Below are 25,561 nucleotides of genomic sequence, written 5' to 3'. Positions count from 1 at the left end.
ATATTCCACTGTTGGTCTAGTTGCTGTTGAGCCCCTTATTTGTATGTCTCCCCCAAAATTCTTCCCATCAGGCTATGGGGGATACCTGCTTATCAGCATTTGTTTTCATATCTGGGGATAATCTGAGAACCACTTTCCTGAAAATTCAATGGGGTGAAGTCCATGTAAACATTTTTGGGTGAGTGAATTGGTTAGTATGATACTGACACATGAAATCGAAATTGTCTACTGCGATAGTTACACAAAGACTTGCATCTGTTAAAATTCTCTTTGTAGTTCTTTGAGATATAGCATACGATGGGCCAGCAAGACATATCCTTTGTCTCGCCTCACTCCACCCTGTAAACCTGTGAAGTCCAGAGGGGCACTTTTGACAGCTTTCTCCCCTGATGGTCACCTATTAGCCATTGTTTTGAACCAGAGAGATCCCAGGGTGAGTTTCTGGCCCCTGTCTCTGATTTTTCTTGCTTTATGTCGCTCTTTTTGCTCACAAACCTCAATTTCATAATCATTCTCTTTGAGATTTTAATCTATTAGTTGAATGTGATATGTATATATTTCTTTTTTTTTCTAATACAGGCTACACAAGTTCTTTTCGTCAGCATACAGAATTTTGTCTCCATATCCAGGGGGTTGGGAGGGTGTGGGAGCAAGAAATTGGATATCCCTTCAAAATACATAAGGTACAGTATAAATTAAATAAAATGCAGTTAGACAGAAAAATATAGTCCCATCATCTGTTTGCAGTTTGTGATGTGTGACCACAGATGGCAGTTTCTTCAAAGCTACACATGGCTGGTAAACTCCAGAAGCTTTTACTTTAGTATGTATGTTTGTTGTCAGATAATGACACTTTTCGAGTGTTGAGGTTTGTTTATTGTTAGGAAGTAGTTGCTCAGTTTGAATGGATTTCTGTAATCCATTCTTGTCCTTTAGATCCTACTGGGTTGGCAGTCTGAGCTGGGCACCAGGTGGGCTTTTCCTGGCATGTGTACTAAAGAGAGGTTCACTTCTTATGCTGGCTCGTCTCGGGGGCCTTCTCTCGTTGTCAAGTTTTGGTTGCAATGTTGACTTCGGGCCTGCGCACTTCTTACCACTTCATCCTCTGGTTACCTACAGGTATATGTTTGAAACACTTATCAATATCAATTTATGGGAGCTGTCCTTTAAACTGATATTGTTTCTTCCTCTATCTCACCTGTAATCATCCCATTTACGTGTTGCTTTACTCCCACTTTTCAATATGTTAGCTCAGTTCATAAATGAATGTAGTTTAGTTGCTTGATAGCATCATAGATGACAGACAGATGTACTGCATTATTTTAAACGGATTTTTTTTATTCTATTAATATTTGACATTTCATATTTTTTAGGCACTCAGCTGACATTCTGACTCTTGTTTTATAATTCATGTCTTATAATGGATGCAACAGTAGATAAGCTGTAGTTGCTGTTTGACAAAAATTACAAGCAATCAAATAAAATAGTAGCTCAAAGGTCAGGGCATTTGTGTTCTTAACAATATTGCTGTTACCCTGCGTTAGATCTAAAATAGAGTAATTCCAGTGAATAGAGGTCTGACGTAGTTTGACTACATCCATATTCCAACTATAATGTGAGCATAAATATGAGAGCATAGTGCCAGAAAAAAAGACAGTTAAAGAGACATAAAGTTGTTGTTGTTGTTGTTGGGTTTTTTTAAGGTCTACACAACACTGAAACAACTTATTTTCACTGAATACTGATGTACTTGGGAACCTCCAAGTCAGAGATATCAAGCCGCATGCTAATCTTGACATTTAAGCACAATCTATATGCAAAGCAGTGAGTTTCAGCTATGTGCTGCTTCTGTAGTTATAACTGCGTTGTTAGAGCCATGGGTTGTCATAGGCTTAGCCATGTGATGTGATACGAGTCAAACCTCCACCTACGCCCTGCCACCTTCTATTATGAATAAAAAATAATTCAATTGGGCATCCGGGTCGCGTGGCAGTATATTCTGTCACCTACCAACACGGGAATCACTGGTTCGAACCCCAGTGTTACCTCTGGCTTGGTCGGGCATCCCTACAGACACAATTGGCCGTGTCTGCGGGTGGGAAGGCGGGTATGGGTATGTGTCTTGGTCGCTGCACTAGCGCCTCCTCTGGTCTGTCAGGGCACCTGTTCGGGGGTCGGGGGGGACTGGGGGGAATAGCGTGATCCTCCCACGTGCTACGTCCCCCTGGCGAAACGCCTCACTGTGAAGCATGTGGTAGTCTGCAGCCCTCCCCGGATCGGCAGAGCAGAGGGGGTGGAGCAGCAATCGGGATGGCTCGAAAGGGGGGTAATTGGCCAGATACAATTGGGGAGAAAAAAGGGGGGGGGAATCCAAAAAAATAACAAAAATTCAATTTCTGCCATTGAGGAGAAGAGTATTTAGCCTACTGAGAGAGAGAGAGAGAGAGAGAGAGAGAGAGAGAGAGAGAGAGAGAGAGCGGATACGGTTATCAAGAGACAGACCAAAGTTATATATTTTTGTATTTTTCAGTAGTTCCAATTTGATAGTATTTTTTTTACATAATTTTTGTTTGATTTTATATTGTTTTATAGTTAGTTAATAGAATTAGCACTCGCTTCCCTCCATGGTTGCTGTTGACTTGAGCATTGTCCAGAGTAGACTGAGCTATTCCCAAAGGTTAAAAAAAAAACAACAAAAAAACAAACTGCTGGGCATGGTTTGATACCTGTAACCTATCCCAACATTTTCGCCATATTCTGGCATTTTTAAATCTCAGATGGGGCCGATGTCTATCTAAACTGGGGTGTTTTGTTGACCTTTATAAGGGTCAGAAACACTAAAACATGTTTTTTGAGGCATTAACTCACATCAGAGTGAAAGTTGAGGTAGGAGGCAATAGTTATAGGTATAAACTCAATAAACAAGTACATCTGTTGAAATGCCATAGTTTCAGGGACTAGATCACGGTTCTCTTTTTTTGGGGGATTAAAAATCAAAAGTAGGTGAATGTCACTGTATGTTCTGTTCTGTTGTACTTTAGTACAACTACATCATCATTTTTTAAATGTTCTCTGCTTTTAAAAGGCACTACTTTTAAATAGATTTAACAGACTGTTGTTAACAGCCATTGTTGGGCGGCACAGTGGCGTAGTGGTTAGCGTGGCCACCTCACAGCAAGAAGGTCCTGGTTTCAAGCCCCAGGGTTGTCCAACCTTGGGGGTCATCCCAGGTCGTCCTCTGTGTGGAGTTTGTATGTTCTCCCTGTGTTTGCATGGATTCCTCTGGGTGCTCTGGTTTCCTCCCACATTCCAAAGACATGTAGGTCAGGTGAATTGGCCGTACTTAATTGTCCCTAGCTGTGAATCTGTGTGTGTGTGTGGGCCCTGTGATGGTCTGGTGGCCTGTCCAGGGTGCCTCCCCGCCTGCCACCCAGTGACTGCTAGGATAGGCTCCAGCATCCCTGTGACCTTAAATAAGGATAAGCGGTTTGAATAATTAATGAGTGAATGAATAACAGACTGTCGGTTTGTGGTTTAATTTCAACTACCTTTTCTTTTTTTCCAGGCCACCAGTGTCTGTAAGAACAGGGGAGGCCTCTCTGTCCAGCTCTAGTATGTCCATGCGAGATGTCCTAAGACAGCGCTACTCTGTGACCTGGCATCCACGGCTATTCTACTTCATCGTGTCTGATGGCTACATGGCCACCATTTTGAGGGTGCCAGAGACGCCCTCTCCTGCCCTCGTGATTAAGGATATGTTACAGAACGTCAGCAAAAAGTTTGAGCTTATCAGCCAAATACTGGATACATCACAGGTGTTAAACCAAGGATTTGGTGGGCATGGGTTCTCAATACATTTCATGGTGGGTTAGTTAACCCCACTACATACATTGTACAATTTGAGTAAATTTGTCCAGTAGACAGCAAAACAGTGAAAGTGAATTAGTCATTTCTCACTAATTAATATCTTTGATCAAAACAGCAAAATCAAGACCTAGCTTTATCTTACTTTCAAAATAATGTCATATCTCTCTTAAGATTCATGCAAGGGCATGGTTGGAGTTTGTGTCTTGTCTGAACCTGGGTAGCATCATGGAGGAGCTCAGACCCATTGTTCCATCTGTGCCCAACACTACAGACTACGGACAGACAGTTGGCTCTACTCTCCCCATGTTCTTGAAGGACCAGGGGTCCATGGATGACACCAGGGAGCTTCCTCACAAAATACAGGTCTGTCTATTGTAACTTTGTATACCAAATACACCTATACTGTGTAAGCTATATACATTGTCTGTGATGATACGTTATATGTGCTGAATCTTGCTTTATACATATCATAGCATTTATCTTTGACTCTGTTTTACTAGGCTTGTCTTGAGAATGACTCTGACGTAGATGGACTGCCTGGTGGTTTCCATGTGGAGGATGGTGGTCATCTGGAGTTTGCCTCAATGTTTGACACACTCTATGCCCAATCAGATGCTGAATCTGAGCCAGGCCTTACTCTAAACCCAGACCCTAAGAAGAACTCATACTGTGTTGAGTCAGAGAGGAAAACCCCTATGGTTTTGTGTGAACTTGGACAGATTCAGGGTAGTTTGTTAACAGCCTGGGCTCTGGGTTTGTCTCTAGGTGGTGCTGTGGAAAAAAGGGAGCGCCTGCTAAAATACACTCTCCACTGTGTGATACGATTTGCTGCTTTGCTCCATTTTATCCCAGCATCCATGATTTACAGGGAGAAAAAGAACATTTCTCTTTCCTCTTGCCCTCTGCATCTTCTTAGGGCCATGCTCTCTTTTCTTCCCTGGGATGCCAGCCACTCAGTTGGTTCAGGCTGCCTGGGTTTGGTGGTAGAGCTCGCTCATCAGATGGTGCGCCTGCTGCTGTACCCTAAGCCATCCCATCCTGGTTACTCTAGCTGTCAGTTATACTCTCAGACCATGTCCACAGCCCTGGCTGTCCTGAAGCTGACCTCTGACTGTCTCGATCACACCTACAGTCTACAGCAAAGAACTTGCTGGGACTCTACACAGCAAGAATCTGTCTCCCAGCCACCGCAGCTCTGGCCCTCTGATAGATACTCTATACCTCTGCTAAAGAAAGAAAAGGAAGGGAAAACTAGCCTTCTACATCAGGCAATGCCTGTCCCTCAGCGGCCATCTAATAGGTAGGGATTGTTTGTCTTGCCTCACATGTATCTGTAGTAATAGAAGAAGACCCACATATTAAGTTGAAGTCAATTTTAACCAAGGCTTATTATATGTTTAGTGACCAGGAGTTAAATATTTCCTTCATAGTTACTTGTGGTGTTCAAAGGTGTTCATGGTTATCCAAAGGATAACCATGACCTGGATGAATGAGAACATTCACAGACATGTTACTTGTGGTGTTGTATTTTGAGCAGACTGCTTGGAGTCTGGCAGTGGATGTACAAGATAACTCAGCAGTACATGGAAGAACTGAAAGGTTTTATAGGCTGTGATGGATGGGAGAAGGAACAGGACAGAGTGTGTGCCATACTGTCCCAAATCCAGACAGCTCTACAATGCACAGGAAAGAGGCTTGAAGAGGGTCCTGCACTGCTCAGTTATCCAGGTCTCAACAAAAGAACAATGTGTCTAAGTAACATGGCAAAGTATTGCATGAAACAATGTTGCTATTCAGTTAAATGCTTAGCTTTAATTTTTTTTTTTCCTCAGGAGAATATTACTTCCTTTTTGGGTCATACTCAAAGAGTACCGCTGCCTGGAGATCAGAAATGTGGGCAAAGAAAAAAAGTAAGAAAAATGAGTTTCTATACACCTTGTTAATTGTTGGACAGTACCTGATAACACACAATTTGTAATGCTAATAGTTATTTTTTTCCCTATCAGAATGTAATCGCAGTGTGTTCCAGGAGATACGACTGTACCTGGCCCTTCTGTATGGATTTTTGTTTCGGTACCAGTTGCGAGAGGCTCAGGGACTTGGGGACCACATGGCACGCCTCATACTGCACAGGGCAGGAGAACAACACGACCAGGAGAACAACATGACTTCCACAAAAGGTTAAATAGCCTCACTAATATTTCACTTCTTTTTTTTTTTAGTGTTTACAGATATGTCAGTTCATGAGGTTTGGCTGTAGATATCTATATTTCTGTCTGCATCAAAACCAAAAAGAATCACAATATCCTGTATCAGGGTTTGACATTAAAAAGTTAATTTGACTGATCACTGAAAGTACTTGTCCAAAATGGAAAATGCGGTCCAAGTCCCACTTTTACAATTGTGTTTTTTTGAATAGTACAACATACAAGTTAACATCGCAGACAATAAGATCTTCCCTGCTGGGAAACTCCCAACAGGGGAGCAAAACACGAGTCCTCTTGTTCTTCATAATGGAGCCATGGGAAGACATCAGACCAACTCATTATAAAGTTTCTCTGCCTCTTTGCTTCATAATTACGTTCTTGCTGCTATGAGTGACATTCTGGTTTTGGGGACCCCTCTCAGGTACTTGGCCAGGTGTAAGAGGAACATCCTTATCAACAAGTCTAAACACAACAAGTGTAACAACAGCTTGGATACTGTGGCGAATGGATTGTATCAAATATCTGCAGGTGCGCACTGCGCAGGACGATGTTTTAGGTAGGGGGGCTGCCAACTAAAACGAAAAGTATTGTGGCGAGCCGGCGTGGAAGAATGAGTCGAGAGGCAAAGATCTCTTTTTAATCACAACTCCTGTGCCCCATACACCACACGACCCCGGGAGTGCTCCTTTATTCACACCAGCCAGAACGGACCAGAACTGACAACAACGTAACGAGTCCCCCCATGTTCCAAGTGGCCACATCAGTCCCAGTCACGGTCCTACAGTCAGTTAGTCAGTAAATAGTCTCATACTTAGTCTGAGTTGAACCCCCAAAACAACAACACAAGAATAACCACAACATGAACACCACATCATTAACACACAATTTTAAATCTAACATTAACAGTCCAATCAGCCATTTCGCTCCCCCAGCGCAGAACCGCCAGCAGTCAGAGCGACCGCCTCCCCCAGTCGCTACAGTATGACATCATTGTTTTGTTTGTAAGATGTGGGTGTAGCAGATTTGGAATGGAGTGTTTACTCACTTTATTGTTAAAAATGTACATTCCACGCAGCCCCAGCCCACTGTTTAAAATAAAGGTATGTGGGTTTTTTTTGCTTTTGTATGTTAGCAAAAGTTCGGCATACTGTTGGGTCTAAGATGTTACACAACCACCTGCCACTACTGGGGGGGGGGGGTCTGCACCCACCACTAGGGGGAGCTGCAGCCCCCCAGCACCCCTTCGCGCGCTAATGAATATCTGTCACAATTGTAAATAGAGGGTCGCTTGCTGATGGTATGCGTGGGCACGTGTAGCCCGAGGCAGTATCCTGTGTTGTTAGCAGGCAGATGCAGCTGGTAAAAAGACGACAGACAACTTCAGTTGGTTTGCTGACACTTAAGTTTGTTTTTTTTTTTACTTGTCAGATCGGATAACTACCAAAGATATTCCACTTGTGTGATCATAAAGTTTGCTTGTCCCGGACAAGCGTTAATGTAAAGTCCTGCCATATGTACTGAAAGTACTTTGGATATTTAGAGATATCCAGGTTCTGGGAACTGCTGAAGCACACATACACAGGAATTGTGGTTTTGCACATTGGCTGCTTTATTGTAAAAAACTCAAAACAACACACCACAGAAATAACTACTGAACTGAAAGGGGCCACAAACTAAACTCTGATTAATATTTTATCTCTTCCCTGAATGCCAGTGTGCAGCTCCAGTGGATGTTTGGTTTCTGCCTCATTGCACCAGATAGAAATAAATATTAGGCTGGTTACTAATTAATTTCAGCTGCACCCAGGCACCGACTCAGTCACAGCTTACTCTCCCACCTCAGACAGACAAAAAACCACCACCCCCTCACCACAAACGTGTCCTAGCCTGTATGCTGCTTTAGGGTGTTTTACTGTTTTTATACATAGTCATACGAGGTGTAGGGCTTATTACTTTCAAAAAGTAATGTACTACATATTAATCATTACTACTTCAATCAGTAATGAGTTACTTTTACTTATTAATTCCTGAAAACAGTTATTTGTTACACTACTTTTGTTTTAACTGTAAATGTTTGCAATTGCATCCCCCTCAATATAAACAATGTCCCTTACATAAAAAATCAACACAAGTTAACCACGATAACATGTACGTTTTTACACGTCTGAAATTTGTCCCTTGTATTTAACCTATCCTAACTGTTAGGAGCACTAGCCAGCCATTTATCTAGAACCCTGGCACCAGCTCCTGATCTAGACTCGGTATCTTGATCTAGAGTCAGTACCTTGATGAACATCAGTGGCAGGAATATGTACCTAGCATGCATGTGTTTGGTGTGGGAACACACAAACTCCACACAGAAAGGCCCAAGAAACCCCAGTTCGGTTTGAAACCAGGACCATCTTGCTGTGAGGCAACAGTGCTAACCAATGACCACTGCCATCCATCCAAGTGGTGTACAGTGCAGTCACAAAACAAGGCTTGAACATTAATGAATATAGTTGCCTTAACAGTTAACCATAGAATATGCATGGTCTTCACTGACATAAAATGTTGCCTTGAAATGAAAGACCACATCAAATTAAAAACATATTTTGACCTCTTTGATCTGCACCGATTACTCATTAGTCTATCATTTTGTATCTAAGAATGCTGTGTTTTCTCTTCCCAGAAAGGCAACAAATTGATTGTTACAGCTCTTTGCACGAGTAGATGGGCATAATGAAAAATGGCCACTAGTAATTTGATTTGAGTTTCACCACCCCTCCCTCACCTTACCAAAATCTAAATGCACTTGTCTGCATTCTGCAATATCATGAGACGCAGTTGCATATTTGGCTGTTTGCATCCAAAAACACTTTTGTCTTGATGCATGCTCAGTAATCCCGGTAAGGAACTCAAAGTTGAATCAGTTTATCTGGGCACAACGTTTATTGGGAGAAATGTTGCGTCACTTATCTAAGTGACGTAGATTAACGTTTTGTCCAGATGAACTGATTCAACTTTCTGTGAATTCCTTACCCAAACCATTGAGCATGCATCAAGAAATTCTGACTCATTTCAGCGAGGATTGCCTTAAACTTGTATGCAAGTATGAGCGAATGGCGTGTAAGATGGCAGACTACAGGAACCACCTGAGAGTCAGCCTCAGGGACAGACAGAGCAGGATTAAACCTAAGGGTCTGCAAAGGAAATCTTCGGTGAAGGGCCACTGAGGTAAAAAGATCCTCCAGAAGGCACAGAGCCAGCTGTTGAATGATCGGGTGAGACAAACTAATTTTACCATTGGTGCTTTGAAAGCCAAAGAGAAGTAGATCCAACGGAGACTTACGTTTTGTCTAGATGAGACCACTTTTCAACATGTGATCGAGTCCGTGGAGAAGGCTCATTTAGTACAACATGCAAAATCGAAAACTAGGCAGCAAAAGAAATATGACCTACTTGCTGCAAGCCAGAGACATTGGCTGACAATGGATGGCGCCCTCAATGGCAGAGAGAGACATGGATGCTAGACACACGCCGACAATGTGGACAAGTGGGTGAAGAATCTGTCCAATGTACAACTCACCCAGGCAGAGAAAGACATCCTTGCTAAGGGGCTGAATTTTGCTGTCATGCTGAGGCAAATCCCGCTAGTGGAACCGATCACAGCCACGGAATTGGTGATCCGTAAACAACAACATGGACCTGGAAGCAGAGCAACTGCGGAAGAAAGTTTCAGCCTGCCTCAGCAATGCAAAGCTACCACCATCCAACATCAGCAGAGACGAGAGAAATGCACTTACGACTCAGTAAGGACAATAATATTACCATCCTGCCGGCGGCGAAAGGCAGATGCACTATTTTATTAAACCAGACAGACTATCATGAGAAAGTTATGATGTTACTTAGCGACATAAGCTCTTACTATGTGCCTCTGAAAGGAGATCCAGGCAGTGGCTACAAGATAAAGGTGATAGATTGTCTGAAGCTGTTAGAACAGGACAATGCTATTGACAGAATTTTGTACCACAGATTATACCCAGGGGAAGCTACACCTAGTCTGTATGGTTTACCTAAGACACATAAACAGGATATGCTGTTACGACCTCTTGTTTGTATGACTAACTCAGTGGCCTATAATATTTCTAAGTTCCTGGCATCTAGTCTTAACCTGTTGGTAGGCAGTAATGAACATCATATTCAGAACACTATGGATTTTGTGGATAAGGTGAGGGACATCATTAGGCGGGTGAAACAATGGTCTGCTATAATGTTACATCTCTGGTCACGTGTGTTTCTGTTGATGAAGCAGTATAAGCATGTGAAATTACAGGATGACCCCACCCTTAGCAATAGGACCACCCTTAACACTGACCAAGAGTGTCTGTTGATGAAGCTGTATCTTCAGTTCACGTACTTCACATACAGGGAGCAGTACTATAGACAGAAGCATGGGTGTGCTATGGGTTCCCCAGTCTCACCTGTAGTGGCCAACTTGTACATGGAGGAAGTGGAAAAGAGGGCTCTGATGTCCTATCCAGGGACAGCACCTTGCCATTGGTTTAGATTTGTGGATGACACTTGTGTTTAAATTAAATCTCAGGACGTACCATATTTCCTCGACCACATTAACTCGGTGGACAACCACATTAAGGTCACCAGCAAGGATGTGAAAAATGACAGGTTAGCCTTCTTAGACTGAAATTGCAATTGGCGATTGGGGACATTTGATTGTTGATGTTTACTGTAAACCAACGCATACTGATCAGTACTCATCCGCTGGAGCACAAACTAGGAGTCATCAGGATGCTGTATCACCTAGCTGACAATGATCCCACCAACACAGTCGGTGAGGAAGTGGAGAAATCCCACATTAAACAAACCCTGGTTAAGTGTGGTTATACTAACTGGGCATTTGTTAAGGCCAGGAAGACACCCAAACAGTGCACCAGCCAATCGAAGAGAGAAGGACAACAGCTGCCTAAGTGTAAACTAGTGGTGATTCCGTATGTTCCGTGTTTTCCAAACACCACATCTCAGTTGCTTTCAAACCCCAAAACACGCTGTGCGAGAAATTGGTCCATCCCAAGGATCAGGTCCACAGCACAAACAACAATATAGTATGGGCGGCACAGTGGCCCAGTGGTTAATGCTGTTGCCAGCTTCCACAGGCCTAAGGAAAATCTAACTGATCAAAATTTTGCCAAATAATATAACTTTTAGGAGCAATTTAGTCTTACAACTATTAAAATCCAGTAAAAACCACCTAACTCCCAACTCTGGTGATTTTTCACCAAATTTTTCTTCTTTGGTTTGAGCACAGTGAGAGTTAAAAGCCCATATTTAAACCTCAGTTCTTTTATTGTGTTTTATTGTTATAGTAGAGCATTTGGTTTTTAACATTGTGTCTGTACCCCATAGCGCAAGATCTTTTTGGCTCCTGGCTTCCAGTGGACCTCTGCACTGAGGCAGCCTTTGCTGTGGTTCAGACTCTGGGGAGATTTATGGCCTCTTACTTCACTAACCAACCCATCTACATCCTGCCACCACACAGTGTGGATGTCCTGCCTCCACTTCATCTTTCCCATGGTGAGATGCAATCATTGCTTGTGCGTGGAAAAGTCTAGCTGTTGGTTTAAAAGTTTATTTGGTGATATGATTGTGTCTTTTTTAGTCCCTAGCCTTGGACGCTTGGTGCCCCTGTGCCAGGAGGGGATTACAAGAGCAGTGCGTGGGCAGCAGTTGTCAGAGCTATGGACAGTAGATTATGCCTTGGACTTGCTACTGCTGGGGGGATTGCTGCCTGAGGCTGTTTGGCTGGCCAACTGTCTTGGTGACTGGAAGGCTGCAGCCTCTATGAGCCTTGCCTATACAAGTTATTCCACTGAGCACTTTGACTTCACTCGGTTAGTTTCTCTGCATGTACTCTTAATGAATGAGAATAACTGAGTCTATATTGTGTGCATACAGTTACTGCTACCAACACCAGCAAACACTAAATGAATTTATTTAGAATTTAACTGTATTAACTTGTATGTTTTCATACCTGTTTATGAGTGCTCTGCATCGCTGACTTCAGGCTTAAGTGCAGAGAGCTGCATCTTCCACCAGCCTTAGAGCCGGGGAGCATCTTCCAGTTTCAGCTGGAATCTCTACTCACAAGAAAGGTTGGCACAAAAGAAACTGAACAAGACAAGAGCAAAAGCTTCACAGGTTTGGGAGCCTTAACAATATTAAACACTGTATAACAAGACAGTAGTCCTTTGATTTTTAACTGTGCATGTTTTATCTTACTGCCTTTCACTAGGTTCTTTGGAGGGAGAAGATTTGGAGTTATTACAGATTTCTGTACAAGAGATTTTGAAGGCTGCAGTTATGGCAGATGTGGATGTTATTTCTTTGCCCCTCTCTGCCTTGTTGGACTCAGCTAAAGACCTTGCCTCTAGCCTGCCTGCCTTGGTGCCCACTGAACTGTATCTTCCCTCTCCTCCTCTCTACTGTCCCCAGACTGCCCCCAATACACAGGTATATTACGTACAAACATTTATGATAATACTATCATGATTTGCATTATCAAGTACAAACAGTGTCAATGTGTGTTTTGTGATACTTAGGATCCTGTAGGCACATTTGAAAAGCTTTCAGAAATTGCATCACGGCACAAAGTGTCCAGGGTTCTCCAAAGACTGTTGTTGCTTCTGAGATCTGCTCATTGCTGTCGTCCTGCTGCCCAGTGGTATACTAGTCATCTGCGCCATGCCAGACATTTGCAACACAAGGTACTTTCTAGGACAGGAAACACCTGAGGCTACTTTTACACCCAGCACTAATATACATCACCATTGTGTAATTTGAGTTTCAATTGTGTCGTTATGCAGTTAACTACATGTGTTGCTTCCTTGCGAAATGTTTTAACTTTTTTAAAAGGAAACTACATCCACCCATCAGGCTGTATTCATTATGATAAACATTAATCAAGTTGCGTTATTTACATATTTTTTTGTATATGCACCTGTTCTCAGTGCCACCACTGTCCAAAGGACTGTTATATTGTGGTATTAACCAATTGGAAATCGAAAGAATCCATGTCTGTTTTTCTTTTCTCCAAGTTAATCAAAAACTATGTTGAAAAATGTCACAATAACATGAACACAAACAGACCTGCAATAGTTAAGCAATAGTTACAGTTTCAGGGGATGACTAAACAACTAAAAGGTTAAAGAAACAAGTTGTGAAAGTATATAAAATTAGATTGAACATAGATTATTGTATTTCTGAGAGATGTCTTTGACAAAGGGTGTTCATGAAAACCATTTTATCATAGCAGGGACACATTGTCATTGTTTTCAATGTTGTGACACAGTGGTGCAGTGGTTAGTGCTGTCGCCTCACAGCAAGAAGGTCCTGGGTTCGAACCCCGGGGTTGTCCAACCTTGGGGTCATCCCAGGTCATCCTCTGTTTGGCGTTTGCATGTTCTCCCCGTGTCTGCGATGGGTTTTCTCCGAGTGCTCCGGTTTCCCCCTCCATCAAAAAGACATGTATGTTAGGGTTAATACACCTGTCTGTGCCCCTGACCGAGACATGGCAAGACAAACTGGAGTTGGTCCCTGGGTGCTGAACGGCGGCTGCCCACTGCTCCTAGCTACTCAGCTAGGATGGGTTAAATGCAGAGTGTAATTTCCCTACATGTCAAAATCAAAAAAAAAAAGTACTATAGTGCATATGGTTTCTGCCAATCACCCACCTGTGTCTTAATGCATGCACCACCGAACACATTATTATGTATGGAGTGTGGTACATAGGGATAAGAAACACCGGTGCACTGGATCTTATTAAAATGTGGTCGCAGTGTGTCCCTGACCACCTCCAGAAGTGGTGTAGGCAGTTGGATCACAGTGTGTCCTAAATGCATCTTTATTTTGATGTCGTAAAACCCTCTCCGATTACCATCTAATCACCCTAAGTGCTTGTTAAATGCAGGTGTTAAGGGGGCTTGAAATGAGGGGTCAAAATGGTTGGTTAGTCACAGGGCCAGTTGCAAGAGGTGAGAAGTGGTTGGGTCCTTTTGATAGTAGGGCATGAAGAGGGATTTTTTTTGGCAGCATACATAATTGCTGCAAGTATTTATGCATGATGCGCTCTTACTATAGTATTTTAAGCATTGTTTTGTAGAGTAGATATAGGGTATTTTCACACATAAATCTCTTTAAAACGTCCAGACCACACTCCACAATGTGTTGTTGCAGTGTATTACGCCCTGTTTGTTTTGAATTACTGTAAACTAAATGCACCTTTGTGTTAAAATCCAAAAAGAAAATTATGCATTTTTGGTGATTTAAATTACTCTGCGTTTCAAAGCCGCCAAATAAACTTTATTATACAGGACTTAATTGTCTTCAATGGTAGAGTTCTCTATTATTTGTTTTCAGATAAAACAAAGATACTCCCGTCCTTATGCTGCTCAAGAAGAGAGGGTTTTCCCGGAAGGCTTGATGAAGTTTATCACCCAGTTTGGATCATTCAGACGAGGACCTGATATTGACAGTCAACTTGACCCTTTCAGCATTCGAACTATTGGTAAGAGGCCAGTTTACCATTTTTTATGAATATGCTAATCAGTGAGCTACATTCAGGTAGTAAATACTAGTCACATTGTTTCCATCACCAGTCTGTTTCAGGGAGCTATGTGGTCTGTGCTGGATGCTCCATGTCAGGGACCAGCTCTCATTGTCTTGCAGGAAGTATCAGGCTGCCAGACACTATGGAGGAGATGGGCAGGTGTGTATATGTGTGTGTGTGTGTGTGTGTGTGTGTGTGTGTGTGCGCGCGCGCGCGTGCGTGCGCACATTTACATATGTGCGTGTATGAGAAATCTCTGTGTCATGGAAGCAATAATGTTTGTATGTGTCTTCTAGAAACCTGGTGACTCTGAAGTAACAATTCTCTGCTTGGATGCTCTACTGTGGGCCTGCCGTTTCCTGCCTTTCTCTCACTTCCTCAACATCGAGGAGATCCTCCAGGACATACTGCTAAGCCTTATGTCTGAGTTACCTCCCATCTCCATGGTGAAACTGCTTTACTTTCCGTTTGTTAACGCTGCGTTTGTTTATTGGTTTGCAATAGTAAACTTAACAAACTCGTTCCTCATTCTTGGTTAATCCTAGGTTGCAGAGACCCTGGTACGGGCCTTTCCACAAGAGGAGGAATCGGTTCGAGTGTCTTTGAGAGAAAAGTACAGCTCACTGCTGCAGAGGCTGAGGCATTGCACTGTCCTTGGTACTGCTATTACAGCTATCTTTATTCTCAAGCAGTTTGATTTAGAGTAATGTAAACCTAAACTGTGTGTGTATTCAGAGAGTAAATGGGTAAGATTTTACCTTTTTATTTTCTTTTGTTTGCGTGATGCATCCAGAAATATTTCTCTTTCCCACACCCTCTCCTCTCCAGATGGGGAAAAGGAGGAGAAAACTGAGATGATGATTCTCATTCGAGACAAACTCAGACAGAGGAGAAAGAACTTGCTGTGTCTGAAGAGGCATCTGGCACCCCCTGAAATCTACCTTTGGGAACGAGAGGAGGAGGAGGAGGACAGAGAAGGTAGCCAAAAGACTGCCATGGTAGGGCAGCTCTCAGTGGGTGCAAGCCAGAGTAACAACACTCTGACTGACTATGGACATCCTCTGGTATACAGTGATGGAGACACCGCCGAAAACATATCAGAAGCTCTCTCTCCTGATCTGCCATGCAGAACCTTAACCAGGTAATCAGGCTACAAAATAAGGGTAGACTTTCACAGCATTGGGCATGTATTTACGTTTTGACTTATTGTCTGGTCTCTGCTACTTTTTTCAGCAGCAAAAGGGTTCAAGACAGGGTACAAGACGGGGTAATTGCAAGGAGGAAAACTGTTGGGATGAATAAGCTCATCCAGGAGGAGAGCGATAGTGGCTCAGGCCCAGACAAGGAGCCGAAAGTGAAATGTAATATGGAAGAGCCTTCCCTGCCTTTGGTTGGGACTTGGGAATTTGAGTTGGAAGATGAGGAATACCTTGTTTTTTTGGAGCTGTTTCTCAGCTACATTTTAGAGAAAGATGGCCCAGATGGAGGGGATTCGGGTTGTGAGCTTCCTCTGTTGAAAGGTTTTAGCTCACAGCTGAGGGAGAGAGAGCTACATTCCTCTGCATTTGATGTACTCACCACTCTTCGCCGTCGTCAGAAAGATGGGCGCAATCCAACAAGAAGGCATGGGGCCTGTGATGCCCCAAAATTCAGGGCTGGATGCTGCTTTAAGCCTATCCAAGAAGGTACCACACCGGAGGATCAAACATCCCCAGTCTGGTGTGAAGCCCCCATATCCAAACCTAGCATTTCTGTGGATTCTCTTCCTGGGCTGAGCGCTGGTAAGGGTTTGTTTGGCCTTCGTAGACAGCCTAGCCTAGCCCCAGAGTCAAAAACGAGGGGAGGCCACCTGGCCACTGAGGTTAGCCGTCCTTGTAGTGCTGTTTTCTGCCAGCAACCAATAGAGCTCTTGCCGTTTGGTTTCCTAGCTTCAACGGATTCCCTCATGGAACTGCATCAGAACCTGGATCCTAAACTAGATGCTGAGTTTCCAGAGGTAGGGAGGCTGCTAGAGTGGATGGGGCGCTGGGCTGATAGGAAGGTACTGCTAAGAAATCATAACAAGAAGAAGGAGAAGCAGAGGGGAGCAGGAGATGGAAGGACAAGTGTCGGGGGAGTGGTGATACGGGTCAAAGCCACTGCACCTGCTGTTCTTACAGCCCTCAGCTTACTAGAACGTAGATATGCTTCTGCCTTGCTGGGAAACGACTACTATTGCGCTCATGTCCAGGTTCGAGAAACGCAATGGACTGTGGCACCAGTGCTGCAACCTGGGGTTGGATGGAAGCATGAAACAGTGAGCAGTGTTAATACAGGCTACCCAGGGTCAGCAAACACTCCAATTACACCTGATCAGAATGCAGAGCAAGAACCAACCTTGTGAGTGTCATTCCTAATGACTCATATATGTTTACTGTTGTAGGGTATGTATCTAATTTTGTATTTCCCTTTAGTGGATGTCACACATCAGAACTGGAGACAGGGATATCCCTGAAGCCACTTCAAGATAACCAAGAACAAGTGAGCTTTGACTCTGACATAGGAACTACAAGCTCACAACAGTCTTCTCTCCACATAATTGAGGTTTCACCTGAAATAGAGGGTATGCCAGTATGAAATATTAGAGCAAAGTTATTAATACACTTTCATGTGTCAAACAGAATAGAAATTGGTGTGTACATTTATTTGTTATAGACCACAGCAGTGGCAGTGAGGGTTTGAGAATGGCATCTTCTCGCTCTGTTGAACAAATCTCTGGTCCCCTATGTTCACCTGAACTGGTGAGTGCAGTCAGTTAATATCCTGTGATACAATAGAATCATAGTAATATTAACTAAAAAAATGCATGTTCTTCCTTATTTCTAGGTTTTCAAACCTCCAGACCTGAGCTGTTCAGATAATAATGAAGTCATCTCCACCGCTATCTTTCAGTGAGTAATGAATCTGAAAATTAAAGCAGTTTGCACAAGGCAGTTATATTTGTTTATTCATCCACTCACTTATTATGGTTCCTTTATGAGATGCACTAGAAGAACCCCGCTACAATATAGCGGTTTGGTTATCCACCCGTCTAAATCTCCCTCCTCTTCATCCTGCCAGCTAACCGCCTTCCCCCTGCCTCTAAACCCCCCCCCCACTCCAACTCCTTCCCCCCAAATGCTCAGAATCATCTGAGATGCCGAGAAAAGTGGTTTTTAGCCATTTTTAGAAAATGCACATTTTGCATAATTATGCATAATTATTACAATTATTTTAATTTTCTGCTATTTTTCTGGTCCTCTCTGGAACAATACCTACCACCTCCAAAAAAAATTAGGATCATAAGTGCATTTTTGCTAAAATGCATATTTTGCATATTTATGCATAATTATGCATAATTTTAATTTTCTGCTATTTTTTATAGGTGCCCCTGATCATCCGCAATAACCTCCAAAAAGAATCAAGGCCCCAAGTGCTTTAGTTTGGCCGTTTATAGACTCTCACACAGACACACACCACACACCACACACACATTGTGAAAATACAGGAGTAGATAGTATAAATGGCTATAGTGTTGGCAAACAAAAGCCACACATTTTCTTACCAATTCACATATTATGACAAATGACAAAGTTTGTTTTTGGCCATATACTCCAAGGAAAGCTAAGTGAGTAAACTAGTACATTTTTAGAGCAGAAATTGTTGCAGTGTTAATCTCACTATACAACATGATTCTTCATGCCTGTAAGTTTCCCATGTTGTGTTTCTGTGCAAATAAGATCATACTTCATTGTCATCTTTATTTCAAAATAAATCTATAAGATCACACTAAAATTCTGACCAAGTTTAGTCCCAATAAGGCCATCCCCTTACATTTTTTGTGACACCTTGGACCTTAGTCTGTCCCTGCCCTTCACTCTTGTTGCTACCCTCTACTTTTGCCCCCCCCCCATGTCTGTGCACCCCTCAGTGTGGCCCCACTCTGCCTTTTACTTGTCTAAATAAGTTATAAGAATGAAAAGATCTGTTTGATTTTTAACCTGTGGCTTGTGTGGTTATTCTCTGTTCCTCAGAAGCTGCAATGGAAGTGCAGACTCAGAAGTCCCTCCACAATTTGATCCCTCTTCTCTCCCCATTGTGGATTCTGTGCCTGGAACACACACAGAACTCTCAAGCCCAACTAGGTTGCAACTTCATGATAGTACAACAAAGGATTTTCCAGGCCTTCAGCCTACAAGTTCCCCAGCCACGGCTCCCACTGTGGTTTCTAGTGCTTCCAACCAGCAGTCAACCACCCTGACAGATTCTGTCAGACATCGTATGAATGACGAATTATTCAGATTGGTCCAGGTAAAGACAGATATTCATCGAAACAAAAGATTTGTCTTCAAGTTTGATACTGCTGACAAAAAAATGGAAATGCTTTTGTGTCCTTAGTTGCAGCACATGAGCCTGATGCACATGATGGGACCCTCCTTTGCCAACTTTCACTCTGTTCAGTTGAATACATTCCTGGCCCAGCCCAACTTGAGGCCCTCAAATGTTGATGTGCCATCTTCCCCAAATTCCACCAGTTTCCCCTCTCAGCAAAATATTTTACCCTCCCACACCAACATGTCTGTGCAACCAGAGAGACAGGCTGTTTTCCCACTGGCTGGATCTGATAAATCCTTTTCCAATCCAGCCCCTGAATACAGTCACACAGACCAACCTCTTAACCAGAGTACAGTGAAAATTTCTCCAGCCAGATCTCTTGAGCCACCTCCCAGGAATCTACACACCACCGTGAGCAATGTCACAGTAAATTCTCAGGTATTGCTTTATTTTAAGGTTGCACAATCTTGACAGAAAGGGATATATAATGTTTTCCCTCAATATTGTAATTGTGATATTAGTTTAGATGAATTCATGCACGACTTAAATTGCAAAAAATTGAACTGGGACTGCACAATTTTATGTAAACAAATGTATTTTTTACTGGAAGTTCCTTTACAACTTTTGCATATTTTTTGGATTATCAAATTTCTTTTAATAATTTTTGATCATATCACTGTCCGATCTGAGTTGACCGTAGATGTGAGTCAAACATGCACACCATTGACTTAAATCGGGCAGCAAACAGAGAGCAGCATTGGTTGAGCGAACTACAGAGTGAATGAAGAGAGGGAGTGGCGATAGGGGGATCAAAAGTTTTTTGAAGGTTTTTAATCACCGCAAGCAGGAGAGGTTCTTCATCATACAGTCATATCTCTGCACAAAATATTTTTTGGCTGATAGGTGCAGTAGTTTGCGAGATAAAGCCGCAGACAGAAACACACGTGAGCACGCGACCAAACATATAATCCCCTCCAGGCTATCCGCCTAGTGGGGATAGTGATAGAAGATGTTTTTTGTTTTGCAACAAAAGCACTGTTTTGTGATGAGTTTTGGATGTAGGCTCGATGCCTCTTTGAAATATTTAGAATGCTTCATTCCTTTCTGATTAAATTACAAATAATCATTTCTTATGATCACTATATATATACGTATATATCATGTCACGTGTTGCCTCTTAATTGTGAAAATTGAATTGCTGTAATTGGCCCCACCGCTCATGCTAAATAGCTAAGAAACATTTTTAGGAGCTCTTGATCTAAACCGACACTGTTTTTCATGAATTTAAATAAACTTTTAAGTATGGACCCACTAATTATTTATGTTTTTGACTAATACAAATGAACTGAAATGATTTTCAATTATTTTTGCAGGAAATGCAGCCATTGTCTGTCCAGGCAGAATCCCAAGGGAACCCCACAGGGGAGATCCAAAAGTCGATTCCATCCTCGCAGGGGCTTCTGACCACTATAGATCGCACTGTGCCCATTTCCAGCACCCCTTTGGCAATGCTGACTGGTGGTAACTCAGAGCATATCCCTACTTGCCAGAGCTCAGGGATAAAGTTGCTTCAACTCTGCCCCCCTTTGTTGCCCCACTTGCAGGCAACCAGCTACTCTTCTGTCCAAGAAGCTTGGGGCCCTCAGGCTGAAAACACTGGCACTACAAGTCCCGATCACCCTGACCTTAAACAGTGGGATCAAATTGCCTTAAACAAGGCAGAAAAAGAGGTGACACCGAGGGAATCCTCAATTCTTCCAAGGCATCTCAGTACAAGCTTGAACACAAACATTCCACATCACCTCGTCTCAAGGAATACTCAGCCCCAGACTCATAAGTCAGGTCCCCATTTAGAACAATCCAAAAGGCCAGAATTCCCTCTGCTCCTCTCCGTTCTCCCAGCCCACAGACCTCCATCAGCACAGGGCCTCCACCTTAAACACCCTTACTCCATGCCACAAAGCTCTACCATTTTACCCCAGCTGTATTCACCGCCTTCCAACAGACCCTCTACTGACATTGTGGTCCCTGTGGGAGACACTTCTAGCATCCGGCTTCTACATATAGACCCTGAACCACAAATGGTAGTCTGAATAATGTAAATTTAGTAAATTTTTTTTGTTTTGTTGAGGGGATGATATTAATTCCAATTCAGTTAACCATATATGATCGATTTGTGCTTCTGTTTTAGATGTTGCCCCTTGCTGCTCCTCAAAACCAAAAAACGTGTCACATCCCTGTGGAGGTGCTGACTGGTTTATCTGTTGGAAGGCAAAATGCTGAAGAAGCAGGGCTACAACTGTTAAGAGCAGACCTGTTGACTTCGAGCTCCAACAAAGCTATACCATCTATCAGTTCTAATATGAGCAAAAGGTAATGTCTTATGTCTGTTTATATATGTTATCACTTTCACGCTGGTTATATTATATAGTTGGTTGCCTTGATGTGTTATTTAGGCAAAGGAGAAGAGATAAGACAAGGAAGACAGGAGAAAGAGAAGAGGTCACATTCAGACGTAATGAGTCCATCATCCTTACTGAAGAGGTATTGCAACAGTGGTTTTAGCAATCCTGAGTTACTACACCATTACCTTTGAATTGTAACACCAGCAACATTTTTTTCTCCTATGTCTGTAGCCAACAGATCTGGCTGTAAATGAGGAGCCTGTCACCGAAGATGAAGTGGCCACTGTTGAACAGGGCTTCGTCCTTCCACTTGGTGAATATCAAATCCGTTCTTTGAATATATTGATTTGGCCTTGGATTTCACCCATTAGAGATTGTAGGTCCAAAATTGGTTGTTTTTGCTGATTTGACAATAAAAGGAGCTATAAGAAGGTTATTGGCTCACTAGAGATGTGTGCAGGGGCAGCATAGCCCTGTCTTTTTACTCAGTTTATTTCATTATTATATTAACATCTTTGAGCAATTCCAGTCTTGTTCAAATATTGAAACAGTCAAATTAGGCAATGACATTTTTCCTGGAAAAGTTTTCCTTTAATCCTTTTACATATTAATGCAGTGTTTGACACCATTGACCTGCCATTTATAATTGCCCATCTTATATTCTTCTGTTGGCATCACAGGTACACCAGTCAACTGGTCCATTTCATATTTGTGACAGATTTTCTTCTGTTGCCAGTTGTCAAAAGCACTTTTCAATTGCACTCATTAGGTGCAAAGTTCCTCAAGGGTTAATTCCTGGCCTGTTCCTGTGCTTCATTTACATGCTACCAAAAGTCATTTGCATTTTTATCTACGTTCATCTCACCCACTTTAACTCTCTTTATTCTGGCATGACTCATAAGTCTCTCACTTGTTTTTAACTTCCACAAATCACAGCTGCTAGGATTTTACCTGTTCTAACAGTTAAAATGACATCGCCTATCCTTCAGGATATGTATGTGTATTTTTAAAAACACATGTTCTTTTCCAAAGAATAACTATGGCCAAATGTTTGCTCTCAAGTCCAATTATTCCCTAATTATTCCTTTTCTATTAAAGTGCTATCATTAAACATTATGCTAATAACCAATGCTTGATGAGTATACTTTGCCCTGTGCACTATTGTATCTGTCAAGCCCTGGTCTTATTTTCAGAATCACAGTCATCTTTATTGGCCATGCTTTCACATACAGGGAATTTGACAACGGTTTAGTGGCTTTCGATGTACTTACACAGAATAACAACACAACAGAAAAACAACAAAACAGGAATATACTTATATCCTCAGGATAATCTTAATATATGTAATATAATATTAGGCAAGGCAAATTTAGTTGTATAGCACATTTCAGCAGCAGGACAATTAAAAGTGCTTTACATAAAAGCAACATCAGGCAATAAAAAGACATTTATAAACAAAGTAATATAATAAATAATATAATATAATATAGTATAATATAGAAATATAATTATTAATACCTGACATACCTGTGGAGACATGGAGGTGTTTAGGAGAGATGGCAGTAGAGTTTTTAACTAGATTGTTTAACACCATCTTAGAAAGGGAGAGGATGCCTGAGGAGTGGAGAAGAAGTCTACTGGTACTGATTTTCCAGAATAAGGGTAATGTTCAGAACTGTAGCTACTACGGAGGTATAAAGTTGATCAGCTGTAGCATGAAGATATGGGAAAGAGTAATAGAAGGTAGGTTAAGAGGAGAGGTGATGATCAGCGAGCAGTAGTATGGTTTCATGCCATGAAAGAGCACCACAGATACGATGGTTGCTTTGAGAATTTTTTTTTTTTAAGCTAGTCAAAGCCGGCGGTGAGGAATCAGAAGCACTTTATTTGTCATTTCATGCACTTGCGCATATGAAATGAAATGAAACAGAAACATAATTTCTCCCAGCCCACAGCAGTGCAACACAAAGACAAAAGCACATATCCAAAAACTACAAGAATGACAATAACACATATATTCAAACTAACACATATATCTAAAAAAAAAAAGAAAATCACTGTCCAGGAGAATGAATGCCAGCCAGGGTGACTGTCGGAACTGCCGGTCTGCATGGTATAGCAGTTAGCTTAGCCTGCCCCGCTTCCGCATCCTGTCAGATTGCCCTTGGTGTTTCCTGTTCGGGCGCAGCTCCGGTCAGGGCCGTGGTCCTTGGGCTTACAGGACGAATCAGACCAGGCTCCCTCAGCCGATCCAACGCCAGCTGTCCCAGCCAGACACCTTTGACAAACCTCCATGCAAGGAAGGGGAGAGAAGTAACGTAGTGCTTCTGTAACTCACTGTAGCAATCAACTGAAAGCTCACTGCCACTGGACCAGCCTGCTTTGAGAATGTTGATTGAGAAGTATAGAGAAGGTCTTCTGGCCTTCTCTATACTTTATTTCATACTTCTCATTGTGTCTTTGTGGATTTAGTGAAAGCATATGACAGGGTGCCGAGAGAAGAGGTGTGGTATTGTATGAGGAAGTCGGGAGTGGCAGAGAAGTATGTAGGAGTGGTGCAGGTTATGTATGAGGGCAGTATTACAGTGGTAAGGTGTGCGGTTGGAATGACAGGTGGGTTCAAGGTTAAGGTGGGATTACATCAAGGATCGGTTCTTAGCCCTTTCTTGTTTGCAATGGTGATGGACAGGTTGACGGGCGAGATCAGGCAGGATTCTCTGTGGACTATGATGTTTGTGGATGATGTGATCGGCAGTGAGTAAGATGCAGGTTGAGGTGAGCCTGGAGAGGTGGAGGTATGCACTGGAGAGAAGAGCAATGAAAGTCAGGAGGAGCAAGACAGAATACATGCATGAATAAGAGGGAGGACAGCGGAATGGAGAAGATGGAAGGAGTAGAGGTGGAAAAGGTGGATGAGTTTAAATACTCAACTGTTTAAAGTAATGGTGTGTGTAGAAGAGAGATGAAGAAGAGAGTGCAGGCAAGATGGAGTGGGTGGAGAAGAGTGCCAGAAGTGATTTGTGACTGAAAGGTACCAGCAAGACTTAAAGGGAAGGTTTACAAGATGGTTGTGAGGCCAGCTATGTTATATGGTTTGGAGACAGTGGCACTGATGAAAAGACAGGAGGCAGAGCTGGAGGTGGCAGAGTTGAAGATGCTAAGATTTTCATTGGGAGTGACGAAGAAGGACATGATTAGGAACGAGTATATTAGAGAGACAGCTCAGGTTGGATGGTTTGGAGACGAAGCAAGAGAGGCGAGATTGAGATAGTTTGGACATGTGTGGAGGAGAGATGCTGGGTATATTTGGAGATGGATAATGAATATGAAGCTGCCAGGCAAGAGGAAAAGAGGAAGGCCAAAGAGGAGGTTTATGGATGTGGTGAAAGAGGACATGCAGGTGGTTGGCGTGACAGAGGAAGATGCAGAGGACAGGAGGAGATGGAAACGGATGATCTGCTGTCGCAACCCCGAACAGGAGCAGCTGAAAGTAGTAGTAGTAGATAACAATATTATTATTAATATTAATTAGTATAATTAATTAATACAATTATATAATCTCTCTCTCTCTCGCTCTCTCTCTCTCTCTCTATATATATATATATAATATACTTATAATATCTTCAGGAATAATCTTCAGGAATATACAAGAAAACACTATATATATAGGTGAAACATTCTGTGAACTGTAAACAGAATACAAATAGTGCAAAGAAGTGGAGAGTACAAGGAGTGCTGAAATAAGTATTAAATGGTTAAAAAAAGTTACTCTATTTCCACATAGTAGGTGGTTATGTGCAGTATGTAACCTGTTCAGATATACAGTAGTGAGTAAAATGTATTTCACATTTGTATTTTGACTGAAATAAAGATATATGATTTGTAGGTACAGTGGGTATTATGTTGGTCCAGGGGTATTGCACAGTGCCCCAGTGAGTTAACTGTTCATAAGTGTGATGGCAAGGGGGAAGAAACTGTTCCTATTCTGGTGGCTTTGGTGTACAGTGTTCTGTAGCGCCTACCAGAGGGGAGAAGTTGAAACAGGTTGTGTCCAGGGTGTGTGGGGGTCTGCAGTAATTTTTCCCTGCCCATTTCCTGACTCTGGAGGTGTCGGCAATGTTTTTCTA

At 42.4% G+C, this 25,561-nt stretch overlaps 1 protein-coding gene across 4 annotated transcripts in view; it reads left to right on the top strand.

The window, feature by feature from the left end:
- cplane1 (ciliogenesis and planar polarity effector 1) overlaps positions 1-25,561 on the top strand; it is a 36,521-nt gene that overhangs the window by 1,878 nt on the left and 9,082 nt on the right. For all 4 annotated transcript variants that reach the window (XM_056290989.1, XM_056290988.1, XM_056290986.1 and 1 more), the window contains exons 6-35: positions 72-178; positions 277-433; positions 580-683; positions 937-1,119; positions 3,566-3,815; positions 4,039-4,230; positions 4,368-5,167; positions 5,405-5,595; positions 5,700-5,777; positions 5,874-6,047; positions 11,478-11,645; positions 11,731-11,962; positions 12,136-12,269; positions 12,364-12,581; positions 12,671-12,835; positions 14,487-14,634; positions 14,726-14,835; positions 14,973-15,122; positions 15,222-15,333; positions 15,505-15,817; positions 15,910-17,055; positions 17,130-17,278; positions 17,371-17,456; positions 17,542-17,606; positions 18,729-19,005; positions 19,093-19,467; positions 20,403-21,113; positions 21,221-21,402; positions 21,486-21,573; positions 21,666-21,747. In XM_056290989.1, coding sequence (XP_056146964.1) covers positions 72-178; positions 277-433; positions 580-683; positions 937-1,119; positions 3,566-3,815; positions 4,039-4,230; positions 4,368-5,167; positions 5,405-5,595; positions 5,700-5,777; positions 5,874-6,047; positions 11,478-11,645; positions 11,731-11,962; positions 12,136-12,269; positions 12,364-12,581; positions 12,671-12,835; positions 14,487-14,634; positions 14,726-14,835; positions 14,973-15,122; positions 15,222-15,333; positions 15,505-15,817; positions 15,910-17,055; positions 17,130-17,278; positions 17,371-17,456; positions 17,542-17,606; positions 18,729-19,005; positions 19,093-19,467; positions 20,403-21,113; positions 21,221-21,402; positions 21,486-21,573; positions 21,666-21,747 — 7,147 coding nt within the window. The remainder of the gene's footprint in view (positions 1-71; positions 179-276; positions 434-579; positions 684-936; positions 1,120-3,565; positions 3,816-4,038; positions 4,231-4,367; positions 5,168-5,404; positions 5,596-5,699; positions 5,778-5,873; positions 6,048-11,477; positions 11,646-11,730; positions 11,963-12,135; positions 12,270-12,363; positions 12,582-12,670; positions 12,836-14,486; positions 14,635-14,725; positions 14,836-14,972; positions 15,123-15,221; positions 15,334-15,504; positions 15,818-15,909; positions 17,056-17,129; positions 17,279-17,370; positions 17,457-17,541; positions 17,607-18,728; positions 19,006-19,092; positions 19,468-20,402; positions 21,114-21,220; positions 21,403-21,485; positions 21,574-21,665; positions 21,748-25,561) is intronic.

This window comes from Lampris incognitus, chromosome 12, assembly GCF_029633865.1.
Source record: "Lampris incognitus isolate fLamInc1 chromosome 12, fLamInc1.hap2, whole genome shotgun sequence".
Lineage (NCBI taxonomy): Eukaryota > Metazoa > Chordata > Actinopteri > Lampriformes > Lampridae > Lampris > Lampris incognitus.
Note: the sequence above shows the minus strand (reverse complement) of the source record. Positions and strands in the feature narration are given on the sequence as shown.